Below are 19,196 nucleotides of genomic sequence, written 5' to 3' on the forward strand. Positions count from 1 at the left end.
CCACCCCCGACTATGTGCCGCCATCGTCAGCCACCGTCGCCGCTGACAGCCGCCGCCACCGACCACGTGACCCAGGAAGCACCCAGCGCCACCACGCGCTCCAGCGAGAAGCCACCGAAGTTCTGCCGTAGACCAGGCTCGAGTGGACCACGCGTGACCCGTCACGCACCCGTAGGGCTACGCCCCGCAACTCCGAGCTCGAACCGCATGTTCAGAGCCCGTCGCGCGCGCGCCCTGTGTAGCTGCACCGACGCACCACAGGGCTCCGAAAGGTGCTCCCGGACACGCCCGTTCTTCTCGCGCCCCCTGGAGCCCTACGCGCCGTCCGGGTCTACACGTGTTCCACTCGGCTTGGAGCGAAGCACGCCGCGCGTCACTGGAGGCCGCGCCGCCGCACCATACGTCACGACTTTGCTACTTTTATGCCGCCAACATTTAATTAATAGCAGCGCCAAGGCCCCCATATCTCCCCCTGGTTATATTTCGCAATTGTAAATTGCTAGGGCCAGAGCCATATGGGGGCCAAAATAGATTTGTTATGGCCAAAACTAGTCGGCGCTTGAGTAGCATTGGCGTCACGGTTTTCTCTCTACCGGCAAGCCCGCAAGGATTCGGACGCGTGCCGTCGCGCGCGCGCCCCTTGTAATGTAAACACCGTTAATCTTCAATAAATATATTACTGCAGTGGCTCAATCTGTGTCTCATTGCCACCCGTCACCATCACAGACCCTAAACTACTGTTGTTGTTTTTTTTATTTTGTAAATGTAATCCAACTTTAGTTTCTGAACTTTAAAAAAATATATAAAAATTTAAAGATGTCTGGATTTTTTACTAATCGACCATTTGATGTTAATATAATATATATAATTTAAAAAATAATCTTTATTAAATGGTCGGCTCTGGCAGCCGATCTTTTAGATTACTTTTTCGTACATTTTCGTATTTCGGCTAGGATTTGTCTGATGTTAGTTTTCATGTGCTCTAACATTTTAGGTTTATCGGCGTAGACGTGACATGCGTAACCCTGTAAAAAAATGTAACGGCGTTAAATCGCATGATCTTGCCGACCAGTTGATGTCACTTACACGTGAAATAATGCGACTTGCGAAGTTTTCACGCAACACATCCAACGTTGCACCCGATGTATGGCAAGTTGCATCATGTTACGTCACGGTTACGGGCCCGCACACTGTTCATTGTACATTCTAACAAGTAACATTAAATACGCAATAAAAATACTACTGCAGCGGCTCAATCCGTGTCTAATTGCCACCCGTCACCATCATGTCGCCAAACCTTCATCCTTTTCAAAAAAAAGTAGGCGGTGTTCTTCGCCAGGAGGCCCGGCAGGAAAAACAGATCAGCCGGCTCCACTAAGATGTTCGGAGAGGGGATCCCGTGGGTCAGCGAAACTCGCTACCTCGGACTCATCCTCGACGAGAGACTAACATGGAAGCCGCATATCAATCATGTGTGAACCAAGGCGATAGGAGGCGGCGGCGCTCCGTCCGATCACGGGCAGACGTAGCAAACTAAACCTAAAAAATAAGGTTCTGCTCTACAAAACGATGATCCGGCCCATCGTCACGTACGCGGCCCCAGTGTGGGGATACGCCCGCCCGACACTCATAGACAAATTGCAGGTCGTGCAGAACAGAATATTGCGAGAAGCAGTAGACGCCCCGTGGTTCGTCAGGAACGTCGATATCCGGAAAGATACCGACACCAGGCTGATCATGGAATTCATCAACGAAATCTCAACGAGATTTCATGAGACACTGCCCTCCGTACCCTACGACACCATAAAGAGCCTGTCCAGCGCAGATGACCCGTACGGAAACCCGCACCCTAGAGATGTGCTAAAATACGAGCCACCATAAAACAGATGAGTAGCAATCCAACTTAGTCACACATGACATTTACTACAGACATATTACACCTTATTTCCAGATAGACGACCTCAATCGACACAACAAATCGACAATCACATCCAGACTGAGAACGAAGCCCACCGCGCAGCTTCTCACACCACACAAACTTAGAACTTAGAAAAAAGTAAGACCCAATGACCATAATGTGCCACAAATTATCATTTTTTTGGTATGTAATAATCTCTCGTGCGTCACATAAGGATTTAACTCGCCTCATATGCGACAATTTTGCTTGTTAACATACTTAGATAAGTGTAAATGTGCCTTATTTGATTTGCAGTGCTGCCAACATAAGAAACTCGAATTAGATCATCCTATGTGTGTAGTTACGGGTTGATATTGAGATACAGTTTTACGGTTGCAATATTTTGTTGTTTAATTATTACATGGTATAAAATTATGTACTAAGGTGGCGTCCTACGTGAGCGAACTCGACGCGAAAATAACAAACAGTCGCTACCGCTTGAAGTGTCCTACGTGACCAAACGCACGAGAGCCCGGTGCGGCGCGAAACGAAGCGAACGCAATCAATTGGATTGATATTTTCAAACGCGACGTAGACGCTAACGCGATCAGTTGATATATTTTCACACGCGGCGTAGATATTAATTCATTATTTTATTTTAAAAATCCGTTCTGTTCGTCCATGATCAATGTACTATCTTGAATGGACTGGTAGAGCAGGAACGAGCAGGTCGATGGTGAGACGCGAACGCAGCGCGGCGCGACGCGCGCAGTAGGCGCTATGTAAGTCCTTCGCGTCGAGTTCGCTCACGTAGGACGCTATATAAGTCTTCTACTGCCACTCCTTTTCAGTGCTGCCAGCGTAGCTCCATGTTAGGCTAGGCGCGCACTAGGCAACTTGGCTGCCGCAGCTAGAAAAGACAGAGACAGCGCATAGAAATGTAGGTGCGTGAGATATGCCGCGTACGCGGCAGCCACGGCTGCTTTGGCCATTACCGTAGCGTCCGTTTGCAACTCTTTTATTTTCTGATTGCGAGCAGCCACTGGTTGTGTGCAACCACTGTCTGCGAGCAGCCAGTTGAGGCCAGAGCAGATGTGACTGCCGCGTACGCGGCATATCTCACGCACCGACGCACCCAATACACTTCTACGTGCTGACTCTGTATTTTCTGGCTGTGGCAGTCAAGTTACCTAGTGCGCGCCTAGACAAGATAATATTTTCTAACACGTGACATTGCCGATTAATTTGCGACTGGTAGATGAAAGATATTCTTATATGACTATATAGCTATCCTCGGGCGATCCTTAAAATTGCCCCCCCTCCCATAATTTTTTTAGGGTCATAAAATCGCCATTTCTTAAAATAATAAATTGGTTATTATTAAGCTCTTGTTATTCGTAAATTTATATATGTTTTAGTGCATTCAGGGTTAAGAACCACACTAGACGATTCCATCGCGAATATTGAGTTATACAATAATATTAAGAGTAAGATTTTGTCTATTTCACATTCGTATTGGGACTAAATCGTACAAGATAAAGTTTTAAAACTCTGGCAGAGTATAAGTGTATATTATAGTGTTTTCAGTATAAATAAAAAATAATTCAACGGTTTGTAGCCCCATAACTATCAATTTGCGTCGCGACGCCATGCATCGCCCACGCTTTTGTAGAAGCGGATAAAAAATAAGAAATATTTATTGTGGAGTCACATGTCCCACATAACCTTTACTGAAACTTTTTGTTAGCAAAAATCTAATATTTTTCTAATCTGTGTATTATTAATTATTTATGTATTAAATAATTAATAATTGCGCAGTATAGTATTTTATGATAATTTACTTTTAATCGCAATTTTGTCAGTTTTACTCATAAATTGCCATTTTACTTGAAAAATTTGAAAGCATCTATTTGGCGTGTATAAGAAAATGGTCAGTCAAGAAAATGTATACCTAATAGAAATCAAATAATCGTTTTAAGCATATACACTAAATACTTAATTTTCTTCTGATAAGACATTATATTTTATAAAATAGTTTTTCATATTATTAAAATTGAGAACCACTGACGAGTGTTGATAAATATTACATGTATACGAGTTCTTCCACGTTCGAACAGCCAGGACCACTCTTTTGCAGACGGTGCTTGTTGGTGGGTGGACGACTACTTAGCAGAATGTTTCCATTGAGGAGATTGGCAGTACAAGTACGTGCAAAAATAATAACTCTACCTATAAATGCGAGATTACCCGTAGGAAAATACTATTAACGTATTTTACGAGCTCATTTTCAATTCACGAATTGCCAATGAGTTTGATTGAATGTAAACTCGTGGCGTGGCTTGCAAATATTTTAGCATACGTATAGGTGTGCCTATAGACATATACATACATACAGATATAATTCTGTAAATTTGACATATAAAAAATCAATTTTGTTACACGAGGATAAACAAATTAACCTAAGTCGTCGATTATAACGTAATGACCGTAAATTACGCACATATTTGGTTTAATTAGTGAAATCGGTTCATTTGTGACACGTAGTAGATATAAGTGCCCTATTATTGCTTCACAAAACTCTTTTCCAATTTTCGCAATTGTTATACTAGTAATAAAACAATTGATCCACAGATATTCACTTTCAATGAAATATGTTTTAACATTTTTAACAATAAATGTTTTAACATGTATATACATATGTATGTCTTTGAAAAATACATTATTTAATTATATGTTAACACTGTACCTCAAAACTAAAACATATCAGAATGATCTTAAAAATAAAAACGACTAAAGTAATGTAAAATACAACTAAAATATAATAAAATATACTAATCACTCAATACGCATAAGAATAAGTTTTTTATTCTAACGTCATAGAAGTCTTACGCATGCTCTTTTCGACACCCAACACGCGCATAGTTGCCGATAAAAAGATTCTCCTTTTGCATAAAATGATTGGATCACTGTTCAATGAACGAATCTCGCACTTGAATATTTAGTGCGTATTTATTTAGTCATTTAAAACACAAATCACACGCATAACTTTGCTGCGACTGGTACCTGGTACAATAGTAGAAACGGCAATGGTAACTTAGCGGAAACAAAGTTTTTTTAACAAATCGTTGTATTATCATAATTTGGTTGTGTAATATATTTTTAATGATGATTTTTTATTTTTAGGCTGCTGAACAATGGAGAAGCTCTACCAAGCTTTTGGCGACAGCTAATAGGCAAAATTCCACTCTGAGTATGCATCAACCCTTGACTGTCTTTACCGAAGACGAAATGGCAATGAAAGAAACAGGTTTAGTAGCTATAAATAACATTTTACAAAGTTCATATTAAACTCGTGACTACGTGGTGCTTCCTTTACAATATTCGTAGCAAAAATTCGCACTTAGCCAAATATAGCATTTGATCTAATATTTAAACAGCAATGTAAATGCGATAAAACGTATACTGACGGTTAAAAATATTATCTATAATATATAGCTACCAACAATATCCTGCTTTCATTAAGATGAAAACAAGTTATGTTTTGATATAAATATAATCTTTGATGACTTGTCAATATAGTATTTCCTTGACAATAAAATTAAACAAACAATATACTATAATGCCTTTATTTTATCTAACTAATTCAATATTTTGAACTAATAGCCTAATACTACATCTAATATGCAAAATATATATATAAAATCAAAAGTCTGACATAACTGATGCATAAAATTACATTAAAATCTTATCTTATGCCGCGTTTTCTTTAGGTCAAATATTTGCACGTACACACGGTATCAAATTAGTTACCAAGGTTATTGTTTTGGACATGATAAAAAAATAAACGTCATAATCATAACATGCCTTTATTTTCTTATCGTGTTTTTACTTTTCCTGCAACAAGCCTACTAGTTTGACGATGTTATTTTTTATATTATGACTGTTACTATGTCAGAAATAGTAATAAAAACTGCCTATAAACCGGTTTTGCTCAATAAAACCAAATTTTGCTCTACGAATATGTTTGTATCTAAAAACTTTCTTAAAGTAATTAAATAGCAATACAAATCAAATAGCATCTTCTGAATAATAAGATAATTTTCTACTTCCTACTAATAAAGTTAAGGTAACTAGTATTTCATCTGGTAAACGAGTTGTCGTACTTGAGGCCTTGAAGGTTCGTATTTTGTTCATTGTCAGGGTTATCACATGTCAATAATAAAGTTTATAAGTATTTCACATCATAATTAATGTAATGAATTATTACTGAACGAGTTGGGAGTTTAAGCGCACAACCATTAATTATTTACATTATAATTGTAAATATATTTTAAAACTATATAGTTCATATAGTTCTTACATCTATGTAACAGTTACACTATTTTTTTGTTAGATACTTGTAGCATGCGATAGTTATACGTTGTAATTTATTAACAACTGTTTTTGAATTTGTTAACATGTAATATAACAAATAGACAAAAAAATGTAACGATGTATAATATATATTAGGGCGACCTGTGATCTACCAGTCGACCGCGAAGATATTTGTAGTCGCCCGCGTTTGAGTGTGAGATCTCGTGCTTAAACGTTTGTCTGTACAAAAAACGGCATAATTCTAAAAATAATAATGGTTAGATTTAGTCCTTTTGTCATCTCTTTTTACAATTATTATTGAGGATGATTTAATGAATCAGACTCGTAATGGCATATCTTCTTTTTTAGGATGATTCGGACTTTTCCCCAGATCGTTTTGTAACTTGTTAGGCAATGAAATGATTTCTGGCATTTTGTCACCAGTGGTAGCAAACCATGTTTTATGTACAACTACTTTACCTTTAACATAATATATTTATTATATAAATACATAAATGATATTGTTTAATTTTTGCCTTTGGGGGTTCTGGGGATTTGGGCAATGTCATATTATCAAGACCCAGCGAAACATTTATCTTGCGTCCATATATTACGGACGCTAGTGGTATAAAATCGCGTTCAGTTTGGTTCAATAATCTTGCCCATAACACAAGTTTGGCTGGGCATGTTCCAAATAAATTAGAACAGGTACATAAAATAATATTTTTAAAAATATGAACTATTTATTTTTCTCTTAATTAGTTCTCATTTAAATATTCATTGCAAATTATTTGTACCCAATCAATTGTATTTTTAAAATAATATCAATATAAAAAAGTATAAAGCTGTATTGAGGTCGTTTGAATTTATGTAATAATAATCTGCACGTGAGATTTCCGTGTATTATGCCAGTTATATATTATCATATTCAAGAAAAATTGCATGCGTTATTTATGTTACAGTAACATGTAATATGTGGTTGAATGTCTGCAATTTTGATAACACCACACTTTCAACAACACAGCAGTAATACAATGAGATTAGCTTGTGAATAGAGAATACAAACGCTCTGAACTTTGATCAAAGACTACAAAACTGATCAATTACCTAATATAAATTGTCCAATTGAACCGTTGAGTCGTCAGGCATTATATTATTTATTATAATAAGGGTTATTTAATTTATTAAGGGTTATAATGTGTTTTCAATCAAATGTTATAAGACTTGCATTTTAATGTATAATAACGACTAAGAACATTATAAGTAATATATAATGGTTTTTATTATTTAAGAAATACTAATTTTTATGCAGTGTCACTGATTATAATATTAATTTCCATTCCTAAAGGGTAACTATAAAATAATAAATTTAATATAAACTTATCAACGCTGTAAGAAAAATAATTTTGAGTTGACACTCCTTGTAAGTGTGGGTGTGCCAATCCACTTTCGCCAAGGTCGTCATCAAAATTGCAACGACGAATAGATCAAACACTTGAAGATTTATTATAGTAAGAACTGTTGAAATCATTTTGTTATCATAAATCATCAAATAAAAAAACAAATATAATTGACGTCATAGAGGGTCAACTTGATGACCAAAAATACGTCAAATGGATGTTTTTTACACAATAGATAATATTATATCGATTTTTTAAAAAGAATATTAAAGATATGAATAAAAAAAATAGGTTAGCAATAGACTAGTGTACATATGTATGTTATAGTATCAAAGATCTTAGGTCTGATTCCTGATTCAGTCATGAAATTTATTAAAATGTTTTGCATTGCACTCCATGAAAAATCAAAATGTGTGGGAGCCGTTCCTTTCTTTGGATTTCGAAGGGTCGACTCTTTCGATTGAGCGAAAGCTCCGCTTCGAATTCCAAGCCGGAAGCAAAGTCTAAGTGAAAGTTGCGATAGAAGTGCTGAACTGAAGTGAAGTTCTGATGGTAGTTTTTGTGTTTTTGGAAAATCCGAAAATATCAATATATTTATAGGTTTTATAATGTTTGTACTAGTTATTTTTATACAATATTAGTCCGGATAGACAATATAGATATTAAAAATAATTATATCATACTCAGCGTGGGTACTTAAGCGTGTGCGAATAAAATTATTTTTATTATATTTCTCTCTCTATTTTGTTTTTCAGTTGCAAAACTGGCAATTGAGAAAATTGCTCCACTCGTTAAAAAAATGGAAGCCGAAGAAAAGATTGACGACTCCGTCAGACAACTGCTTTTCGAAAATGGTGTACGTATAAAATATACTTTAAGTATTCTAGTTATTAATCATAGCATTACTTGTTGTTAATCATAGCAACACTTTAACAGCTGATGGGCATTGAAACACCCGTTGAACTTGGTGGATCCGGTTGCAACTTTACTACCATGATGCTCATCGTTGAAGAGCTGGCCAAAGTAGATGCATCCGTTGCAGCTTACGTCGACATTCACAACACACTTGTGAACTCTCTTATTTTGAAAGTAGGAACTGACGAGCAGAAGCAGAAGTACTTGCCACTATTAGCTAATAAATATGCTGGAAGCTTCTGTTTAACGGAGCCGCTGTCAGGATCTGATGCATTCTCTTTAAAGACGACTGCCAAGAAAGAGGGAAGCGACTTTTTAATCAACGGTTCTAAGATGTGGATATCAAATTCTGACGTTGCAGGTTTATTCTTAGTGATGGCAAACGCTGATCCGTCAAAGGTTATATAAATTAGACTCTATATTTTTTGCAATTTATGTGTAATAGGAAATATTTAAATTTTTGTTTGATTGATCATTTAGGGCTATAAAGGAATCACATGCTTCCTGGTTGAAAGAGAGACTCCTGGATTAACTGTAGCTAAACCAGAGAAGAAACTTGGAATCAAAGCGTCCGGAACATGCATGGTACACTTTGATAACGTCAGAGTGCCCGAAGAAAATATTCTCGGTCAATACGGATGGGGCTATAAATATGCAGCTGGATTCTTAAATGAAGGAAGAATTGGAATCGCAGCTCAGATGATAGGCTTATGTCAAGGATGTATGGATGCGACAATTCCATATACGCTAGAAAGGAAACAATTCGGAAAAAAGATCTTTTCATTCCAGGTTAGATTTTGTATAATAAAGTACAATATATTTAAATATACGAACTAATCACTTTATTATTATTCAGGGAATGCAATTTGAAATATCGAAAATTGCAACTGAATTGGAATGTGCAAGATTGCTGACGTACAACGCTTCTAGAATGAAGGAAGCTGGAATTCCATTCGTCAAGGAGGCAGCTATGGCTAAATATTATGCTTCTGGTAATATTTTCTTATATTTAATTGTACAGAAAATATATTCATGATTTAATTTTTATTATATAATATTGCAGAAATTGCACAAACTCTGACTTCTAAGTGTGTCGACTGGATGGGAGGCGTCGGTTTTACTCAAGATTTCCCTCAAGAAAAGTATTACAGAGATTGCAAAATTGGAACAATTTATGAAGGAACAAGCAACATGCAATTGCATACAATTGCTAAATATATCGAAAAGCAATACTCTTCCTAAATACTAAACAACTTGAATACGCTAAAACATATAACAATACAATGTATTTTTTATAGTTAAACAGAACATTATTTGTATTTTTTTATGATTAATGTGCATATTAAAATGCTTCAAATCTGAAGAGCTTGGATGTTTTTTTGGTAATTAAATAGCTTCCCTTATCTACCAAAAAATAGAACCTGAGATGAAGCCAAATTTAGTTTTTTATGAATAGATTTTATATAAATATAAATTGTTTAATCCTGTCTAATGCAGTGGCGCAATTAGGTGAAACCAATGGTTGTTGATGTATGCGTTGTAATATTTTATTTGCTTGTGTGTATGGTAATATAAAAAATAATTTAGTTTATTAAGTGCAAAGCCGATAAAAACTGACATTAACGATGTTTATAATCTCATAAACGTAGTTTAAAGATATTTAGACATTTGCAATTTAAATTTATAATTTATACCTAACAATATTAAAAAGTCAATTGTGATAATTATGACTGAAATTTAAAAAAATATAAATATTATTATTCGTATTTTAATCTTTAGGCATTTGCACAATTTCTTAATTTGAAAAAACCTATTTCATTATTTTTATATAAGGCGTGCATGACATAACCTTTAATATCCTCAAATAAATTAATGTCATATAATTCTTCCACAGATTTATATAATAAAAACCCAGAGACGTCATTTGGGGATGGGGACATGCATTTAATGAAATACTATGTATTTTAATGAAAGCAAAAAAACCCTCTGGAAAAAGCGGAAATGACGTCCCTGAGCAGTCAATGCTTAAAAACATTATATCAGAAGTCTACTAGAAAATTATAAGAAATCTGTGTATCTGCAATAATTTATCATATAAATTTCCAGTGTAATGAATCAGTGTTGAATATCACTATGATTTTCTATTATGTTCGGAGAATTAGAGTTCATGATTATTAATTATTATTCTGTTTTCAAGATTTTCCTAATATCATGGATGAATATTTAGGAAATTAATTGTGATCAAGATGGGTAATGAAATAAATTTATGGTTAAAAAAGAAACATCTGTTTTTAAATTATTTTTATTCTTATACTATTTAATAAAATATATTATATAAACATTTACATCTAGGACTAAAGTTGTGAAATGCATCAACGGTAAATTTAAGACGTATCATGTGGCAGTTTGAAGCCAACCAATTTAGCGGTGTCTGCTACAGTCCTTTCTCCTGCACCTGCGTATTCAGCGTTGATCTCATGGTACCTCCTCTTGCTTTGCAAATAACACAAATAAGTGTTTGCCAGATGTTTGGTTTCTTCTGCAGCTTTACACAGTTGTTTGTTCGTAGTTTGATATTTACGACACTCCGACAAAACATACCGGGTGACCATTAAGTCTTTGATTTTCTTCTGCGAGCTCGACTTTCTAATTTCTGCCAACAACTGTCGAATGACGTGCAGAGTCGGTTTGCTCGAAAGCGTCGCCATCGTATTTCACCCTTCAAAAACACAATTACTCTTTAATCTTCAACTTATTCACAAGACTATTAGAAATAAGCTCAATGTCTCGCTCGTGATACGACGGTTCCGGACCGCGATTAACCCAAAAATTATCCGTTATCAATTCTAACACGCACTCCGGGAACACATGAATGGATAAATCGTTAAATATATCGTAATATTTAAAACTGTTCACTAAAGTAAACTCTTGGGAATACGAGCAAATGTTCAATATATAAGGTACGCTCTCATTGAGTAGCCTCTGAGGTTGAGATTCTACGAGTTTGGCGAAGCTGTTACATAACAATATTGCGTTTTTTAATTCAGTGCCCCAATTCTCCCATAAAAAGTTATTAGTCAGTTGCTTTGGACAATGCGGCAAATAAATTATAGTCAATCCGTCACTTCTTATTTTATGTTTGCCTTCTTCGTTATCGGCAATCAAGGTAAAATTTAAATTTTCCAGAATCTGGCATTCGTCACTATAAAATATCGGATCGTGTACTAAGCAATCGACTTTGAAATGGTCTCTAATGCATAACGCTAAGGCGAGTTGATAACGCGATATCATACACTCACCTATGTGCCCTAGACCGAAACAAACGATTTCCACGACCTTCTTATTATTCAACACCGAGAGACACTCCTTGAGCGCGATTAAAAAGGATTTGCAATAATCTGATGCTTCGAGATCTTCTTTTGCGGCGGTGATTCGTCTGGAACATTTGATTTCAATATTATATAACTATTTACAGCACATATTGTCATATATAATAAATATGACCAATATTAAATCGAATAATTATAAATTTGTCACAAAATAAACACGATAAGAACCTGAGAGCTGTGTCTTTGTCTACGGGCTGATCGGGGAATCCGCCCTCGGCTGCCGATCGAATCGAATTGACGTGAGAATTAAACGTATTGCTTCTTTTGGATCGGCCTTTACGTGGTTTTACCACACGAAATTCCAGTTCATCGTTCATTTGTGTCTCGACATGCCCAAATGTCAATCGAATCTTAGGTTATGTAAAATGGAGATGCCATCGTAAATAAAAATATGGCAAAATTTAATAAAATAATACGTTATATAACTAAAACTATTTTTGACTTACAAAAAATATATATATGGCAAAATAAAAATAATAATTAAAACATAACAATACATTTTATTTTAAGTTGTTCTATATTACCCCACTCGCAGTGAAAATAGTATTATATAAATAAATAATTAATTCAATTTGTTTTTCATTAATTTATTTTTAATAATGTCTTAAATATGACGCAAAAATTAAATTTAAGAAAAGACAGGTCCAAATATCTGGTCATTTTCCTTATAAGACAAGCTAAGGGAGGAAGGGGAATATAAAACGTTAGACACTTTACTCTATTTTTCTTGCATTTCCTAATTATTAAAAACATTCAAATAATTTATCAAAAATAAAATTAAAACAAAAACAGTTAACGTGGCAAAAACAATGATTTTATAAATAATATTTTGTATAGATGCCTACTATTTTTAACAACAAACTACCAAAGAAGATAGTGTATTATTTACTAATTTTTAAACTAAATACTGAATTATTTATTGAATTTGTGGGTTTGGACTTGTTTTGCAGAGAATTTAAAGTTTAACATTTGAGGTTTTCCAGGGAAGAGGCAAAAGTTTTACAATCAGTGATCGTAGGCCGTGGTCTAGGCCAGTGGTCGGCAAACTTATTAGCCAAATATGTACATTACAACGATTAAAAAAAATTGAGAGCCAAATCTATTTATTAATTTAGCAAACCTCTATTATAATTTTCCAAATCAACACAAGGACCATATTTCCTTATTTTTTAAATCCGGCGCGTCTTGCGCGAATGCCCGTGGATATTTGTGCTAGAGCTCTGGTCTAGGCCAAATTCACAGAAAGCAAATGCCCCCAAAGGACGTCCTGTTTAGAATCCATCACAAAAGCAATAAAATTGTGCCATTGCTGTCGCAGTGAAAACGTTCGGTTATCTATCGTACATATTAAGACTATGTATTATAATATTACAACTTATGCTTCCTCCACACTCTCTGGAAGTAGGCCATAGTTGGGCAAGGACGGAAAATATAATGTGTTAATTCGGGGCTACTTCGGTCGAGCTCGGGTCTGCCCGCTCTAATGTCTCGGCGACCTCGACCGTATTCGGTAGACCTTTGGTTCGGTAACTTCCAGAGAGTGTAGAGGAAGCATTACAATAAGCGAGAATCAAATGAAGCATATCTAAATCGAAATTTGACCAATAGGAGAGCTCAAAAAACAACTATCCCGTCTCAGAAGTCAAAAGCAATAAAATCATGCAGTCGTAGTGGAAACACTCGGTATCGAATGTTTCACTGCAACGGGGCCGACATGATTTTTGACTTCTGAGAAATGATAATTGTTTTTGTGCCCTCTTGTTGAACATAATTCGGTTTGAATACACTTTTACCAAAAAACTTTTTTTATTTAATAATTTATTACTAAGTTATTTTAATGAGAAAAATGTATTATAATAGCAGTAAAATTTATTTTAAAGCAATCTTTGCTAATATAATATGGACATTTCAGAATTTAGCTCGGTTTACAGTCATCGATTGGATTGCTGTCTGTGGTTTCAATCTTGTTCAACTCCTCGTACCAAGATTTCTCAAAATCTTTCAACTCTTGAGGTTTTTTGTACTGAAATATTTTATCAAACATTAGAAAGTATGATCGGATTAATAATATATCCGAAGACCCCAAGACAGGAATATTTTAAATAGCAATTTAGTAGAAAATTTGTAATAATATCCATTGGTCTGAGATAAATCTGTAAGAATTTAGTTACATTATATCCTATTTTACCGAAAAAACATGATAAGAGTATTTAAGGTTTAGTTATGCATGTTTTTCATAGAAATATAGTTAAACATTTCTTATGACATATAGCTTTTTTAATTTAAAAAAAATACTGAAATACTAGTCATGATTAAATATTATGAATTATAGAATGCTTCAGGTGTACCCTTGAGAATTAATTGTAGTTCTCTTGTTAAAATTGATAAAAAGGAACATATGAGATGAGAATACATAATACAACATATGAATATACTTTTAATACATTTCAATTAGCGTGAACTTGTATTTTTGTAATAATTTATAGAAAATGCAGGTCAATTCATGTTCCTGCATTGAGGTCTTCATCTATTTAAGATACTCACTGTGATTATAAGAGTGTTGAATTTATGAGTATATTCTATATTAGATTGTTTGGGCATGATTCCAATTCTTTCGAGATCCGGTATAGTTAATTTTTTGTAATACTTCTTATTAGTTGTTTTTATTATGATACAACTTTCATTTGTATTCGCCGCAACTGAATAAACATCAATAGGGTATGGTAAATTTCTAATTCGCCACTCTAAGTTGTTTCTGGTGTTTCTTTTTGTTATGATCGGCTGAAATGTTAAATAAAATCTATATTAAAACAAAGGTAGGAAATGTATATGATACGATTTGAAATAAGATTACCTGGTCATTTGACTCACTGAAGACTTCCGATTCATTTAAAGTCGGTGGAGCTTCTCCTACTTCAATGGTCCAATCCGGAGGTCCTCCGAGGGGCGTTTGTGCTTTACGCCAGGCTCTCCTGGTCAGGCAGGTGGTGTTCAACGAATACTCTTCGAACATTTCGCTGCCGTCTTCCATTTGGTATTTTACACGACGCAATCCATTTGCAGAAGTGCAACTTTTCTTTGAGTCTTGTAGGCGCTTCAACCAAGAAGCTGATGGGCTGGGAATAATACCTTCGAATGGCATCTTCGACTCGTTGTTAGAATCTTCCTGTTCTTCGCCAGACTCTTCATTGATTACACAAATCCATTTGCGTTTCATTCAATCGCGTTACTAGGTGACAAGTTTCAAATTGTGTTTCTTTTTGGTCATAACCTCAAAATATTTGACGTTTGGCCTTAAAAAAGTTTGACAGTCTTGTAATTTAATTTAATTTCAAATTAAAATAGCTAAAATAAATAAATAATATATGCAATAAACAATAAATTTTATAATATTTTTTTATTAGTTTAAAATTTAATTAGATAAAATAAAATAATTTTACCCTTTTACAATTCTATAAAATAATAATAATACGTATACTATTATACCTATTATTTAAATAAAATACAATTTACTGATTATTTATTTAGAAATAAATGTATATATATATATATTCATCTCCAGTTATGAAACTAATATTTGTAATGCAAATTGACAAGTTAATGTTGTACAAATAATTAAAATCTTTTTTGAGGATTACTTCAACAAAAAATCTTTGATTTATGAAATTATCTTCACTAAAGCACAAATATCCAGAAAGTGAGCATAATTACGCTTATACATATAATGTAATAGTGTTATATGTATATAAAATAAAAAATGTTCGTTTATCATATATGGTTGTCAGAATTATTGCAATTTTAACTAACTCTACGCCAATTCAGGCAAATTAAATCATTTCTGAATTTAGTATCGGTTTTTGTGTGTCATTGCATATAATCTGCCTTTTTATGTTGATAAGGTTACTATGTGAATATTTATTTTCATCATTTTTTGTTAATCGTCAGTTCTTTTCTTCCACCTGTAGTTCTGTATTTTTATTTTAGAGAAATGCGATTTAAATCTTTTAACATTATTTTGATTCAATCTAATATAAATTGTTTTTGTTTTTAATTTAAGGGAATAAATTAAAAAACCTTTTACAATTTAACCGAAATAAAAATAAAAATACAGGAACAAAAAACCGCAATAAATGATTTAAGTGATTATTTGATACATTTAATTTGAGAACTGGAATTATTAATATTTTGTCCTTAGCCTCTAAAGCAATATGTGCTTTGGCATTTTGTGCTTGTATTTAGATTTAAGCTTGTTTTTATCGTAGTCACCAATACATGAGATTAGTGGGTTAGTATGGTTTCGCGAGATATTTTTATAGTATTTTCTGGTATGAAAGTGTTCCCTTATTTTTGATAAATGAAGGCAAATGTACATTTTTAAAGATTGGTATTAAAAATTTGTATTACATATTATTTTTGTAGCTTTGTTTTGAATGACTTATAATTTTGAAAAAATAGTATTACTGGTGTTACTCCACATCGGACAGGCATATGTTAAAACGAGTCTAATTAACTGTTTATAAATAAATAAAAAAAATCATAATCAGCGCGCTTTTTTTTTAATAAATATCGGTCTAATCGCAATGACGGCAAGCCCTTTAGAGCGAAGTGTCATTTTAATAATTAGAATACTAATGTATCAAAACAATGTTATCACGATTATTTTAGCTAATATGTGATACATATTACAAATATTAAAAACATATGTTGATGTTATATAATATATATTATTTAAAACGTATCCACTTCATGTTGTTAGAATATTATATTGACGATGTAACTAAAGATAAATATGAAAATCATTTCTAAAAAGTATTCTTTGCTTCTTCTTTTACGCATTTTTCCTTCTAAAATACACCGCCCATAAAGACGAATGAAAAAATAATTTATTCTCTAATAACAATATAGACTAGTAAAATAAGCCATTACGGTAGTCCGAGATGGCGATACCAATTAAAATTCCTTCTGGGTCAAATTTCCGGTCAGTCGGTCTTGTAAAGACTTTGCCGATAAATTTTCAACGCGCCTCCCTTCTTTCTGTACATAAGAGAAAAAGGATTGTCTTAGGAATGCTACAAGAGCAGCAATCATCTTCATTTAAGTTAAAATGAATATTAGCATCAATATTTATGTTATAAAAATTAAATATAACTTGAATTATGTAGAAATGATAATGTATTTTTGTATAGTAATAAAAATGATAAGATATCCACTCAAGATTTTTAACAGTCATTGATAGATTGACTATTAAGGAGTGCTCCATTAATATTTCAAGATTTTCTAAGATTAAAAAATTGACATCAATACTTGTACAACATTGCTAAGCAGTAGTTCTTTTTTTTAAAATACTTTAATTAAAATAAAATAGCTAAAGAATATATAGAAACTATAGAACATAATAATATCAATACTTGATGATATATTCCTCTTGTATTTAAAAGTTGATTGGTTGAATTAATAGGTATATATTGTAGTTTGTTTATACGCAACCCGAGTAAGAATTTAACAATTGTTTCTATACCGCTGACGCCCGTGACGTACGGACGCGGGGATGAGTCTAAATGTTGTTAAACAGATAGAAAGACTAAACTATTTAAATATCAATCAAAATGTATCCATAAATATTCATAAATTTACATCGATTGTTAAACGCCAAGATGTGTTTCTTAATTTTTCGAATGAGTCTATCAATGATAGTAAATGGCTTTTCGTTATTTTCAAGACGAATTTAACATATTTTTGCGGTAAACTCACGACAGCATTTTAAAGCAAGTATTACTTTAGGAGAAACAATTTCATGATAAATTTCAATAGCAGATTCTACTATTGCATCCAAATGAACCTCTTATTTGACATTATTAGGAATAGACACAGCTATTTAAAACGCACTTGGTTTATTTAATAAAACTGATAAATATTCATATGAACGTTTTGTATTAATAAATGTTAAATTATATACGATCAATATGTTCTTTTTATCTGTGAGAATTATCGATTATTATCTATCAAATATTATTACTATTATTTATCAAAATGACGTTTTATTTAGTTGCTGTTATGGATCGTTATTGTTAGTAACAGTTAAAAAATATAGGATGTTAGCATTCGTAGTCATATAACAATAATTATTTGTTGTATAATATGTGATCCTGTCGTAAGACACCATTTATTTTTTTATTGTTATTTATAATTAACGTGTAATAACTTTATAGAACACAATCTAATCAAATTAAATGGGTGTCCTTGTAATATTTTTGTTGAAATTGCCGTTAGGTTAATTTGTGGTGAACCTACGCAAATGTCTGGCGAGGTGTCGCATTGAAAATTAAAAAAATCATACATTAGCATATTGTGGCGAGGTGAAAAAAAAACATCTACAAAAAAAAAATTACAACCGAAACAATACAAGAAAGTATGTTGTACAAACAGTGGTTACATGGTGTGGGACGAACGACTTTTTGGTTATCTCAGAGTTTTGTGGGACTTCGAAAAAGGAATATGACTAAATGTATACATGTTAAAAAGTCGGCGAGACTAATCCTATTTATTAACATAAGCATTGTCTCTTTACAATATTAATGAGTAGGGATCTCCAGTGAAAGCCAAGATCGAAGTTATTTGATTTTAATCATACAAAGTTTCCAAAACAAGAACATGCAAACTGACATTTTTGTAAAAATGAGTTATTTCTTGCTCGAGATGGTCCAAGTATCTTGGCTATAACAGTAGTTTTTTTGAGCATGTCACAAATAAGGCAAAACAGACACAGATATACTATTTTAGTGAAACTGCTCGAAAGATGTTAAAGAGTTCTGCTTTTATCACGTGGTTTATATTTCTATATTTTAGGTGAAACTTTAATTTTTTGGCTAGGAAAATAAAACATTTTACTCATCTGCTATTTTATCTATGCATATTTTAATTGTAAAGCTTTTTATAAATTATAAATAACAATTAAATAAAATCTAAGAACTGGTTAGCTTTACTTTTTAACATATAAATTATACCAGTAATTTTAATTTTCATAAAATTATTCTAATATACAAAAATTTATGGATATAGATGAAAGTTCTCCACTAAAAATACTACTAAAAATTTTACTCTTTATATTCAAAGCTTAAAAAATTATATTTTTTTATAAATTTAATATTTACTACCTTTATTTTATTATAAATATTGCCAGAACAAAAGTTTTCTAAGACAAAATCTACGATATCTAAAAAAACGAGACCTTATAGGGAAATC

General features: G+C 33.2%; 4 protein-coding genes and 1 long non-coding RNA gene across 5 annotated transcripts; 2 read left to right on the forward strand and 3 right to left on the reverse strand.

Annotated features, from left to right (window-relative positions):
- Positions 1-105: 105 nt before the first annotated feature.
- On the forward strand, positions 106-1,252 carry LOC148228668 (uncharacterized). Its single transcript, XR_015811784.1, has 2 exons — positions 106-647; positions 995-1,252. It is a non-coding gene; the product is annotated as an uncharacterized LOC148228668 (long non-coding RNA).
- A 2,770-nt stretch (positions 1,253-4,022) lies between these two features.
- Positions 4,023-9,928, forward strand: LOC148228669 (short/branched chain specific acyl-CoA dehydrogenase, mitochondrial). Its single transcript, XM_088201022.1, has 7 exons — positions 4,023-4,101; positions 5,081-5,204; positions 8,406-8,506; positions 8,587-8,964; positions 9,046-9,354; positions 9,422-9,557; positions 9,629-9,928. Exons 1-7 carry the CDS (start codon positions 4,072-4,074, stop codon positions 9,805-9,807), a joined length of 1,257 nt encoding a protein of 418 aa, XP_088057148.1. The 5' UTR covers positions 4,023-4,071; the 3' UTR covers positions 9,808-9,928.
- A 923-nt stretch (positions 9,929-10,851) lies between these two features.
- Positions 10,852-11,273, reverse strand: LOC148228671 (protein FMC1 homolog). The gene has a single exon (XM_088201024.1). It carries the CDS (start codon positions 11,271-11,273, stop codon positions 10,950-10,952), a length of 324 nt encoding a protein of 107 aa, XP_088057150.1. The 3' UTR covers positions 10,852-10,949.
- Positions 10,852-12,326, reverse strand: LOC148228670 (SRR1-like protein). Its single transcript, XM_088201023.1, has 2 exons — positions 12,123-12,326; positions 10,852-12,001 (listed from the first exon to the last, which is right to left on the reverse strand). The coding sequence occupies exons 1-2, from the start codon at positions 12,269-12,271 to the stop codon at positions 11,299-11,301; spliced, it is 852 nt and encodes a 283-aa protein (XP_088057149.1). The 5' UTR covers positions 12,272-12,326; the 3' UTR covers positions 10,852-11,298.
- Positions 12,327-13,805: 1,479 nt separating this feature from the next.
- Positions 13,806-15,271, reverse strand: LOC148228672 (protein DPCD). The gene is made up of 3 exons (XM_088199511.1): positions 14,809-15,271; positions 14,499-14,735; positions 13,806-13,977 (listed from the first exon to the last, which is right to left on the reverse strand). The coding sequence occupies exons 1-3, from the start codon at positions 15,169-15,171 to the stop codon at positions 13,870-13,872; spliced, it is 708 nt and encodes a 235-aa protein (XP_088055637.1). The 5' UTR covers positions 15,172-15,271; the 3' UTR covers positions 13,806-13,869.
- Between the last annotated feature and the right edge of the window lie 3,925 nt (positions 15,272-19,196).

The sequence above is a fragment of the Plectrocnemia conspersa genome, unplaced genomic scaffold (genome assembly GCF_051122295.1).
Source record: "Plectrocnemia conspersa isolate PC_06_02 unplaced genomic scaffold, ASM5112229v1 ptg000012l, whole genome shotgun sequence".
Lineage (NCBI taxonomy): Eukaryota > Metazoa > Arthropoda > Insecta > Trichoptera > Polycentropodidae > Plectrocnemia > Plectrocnemia conspersa.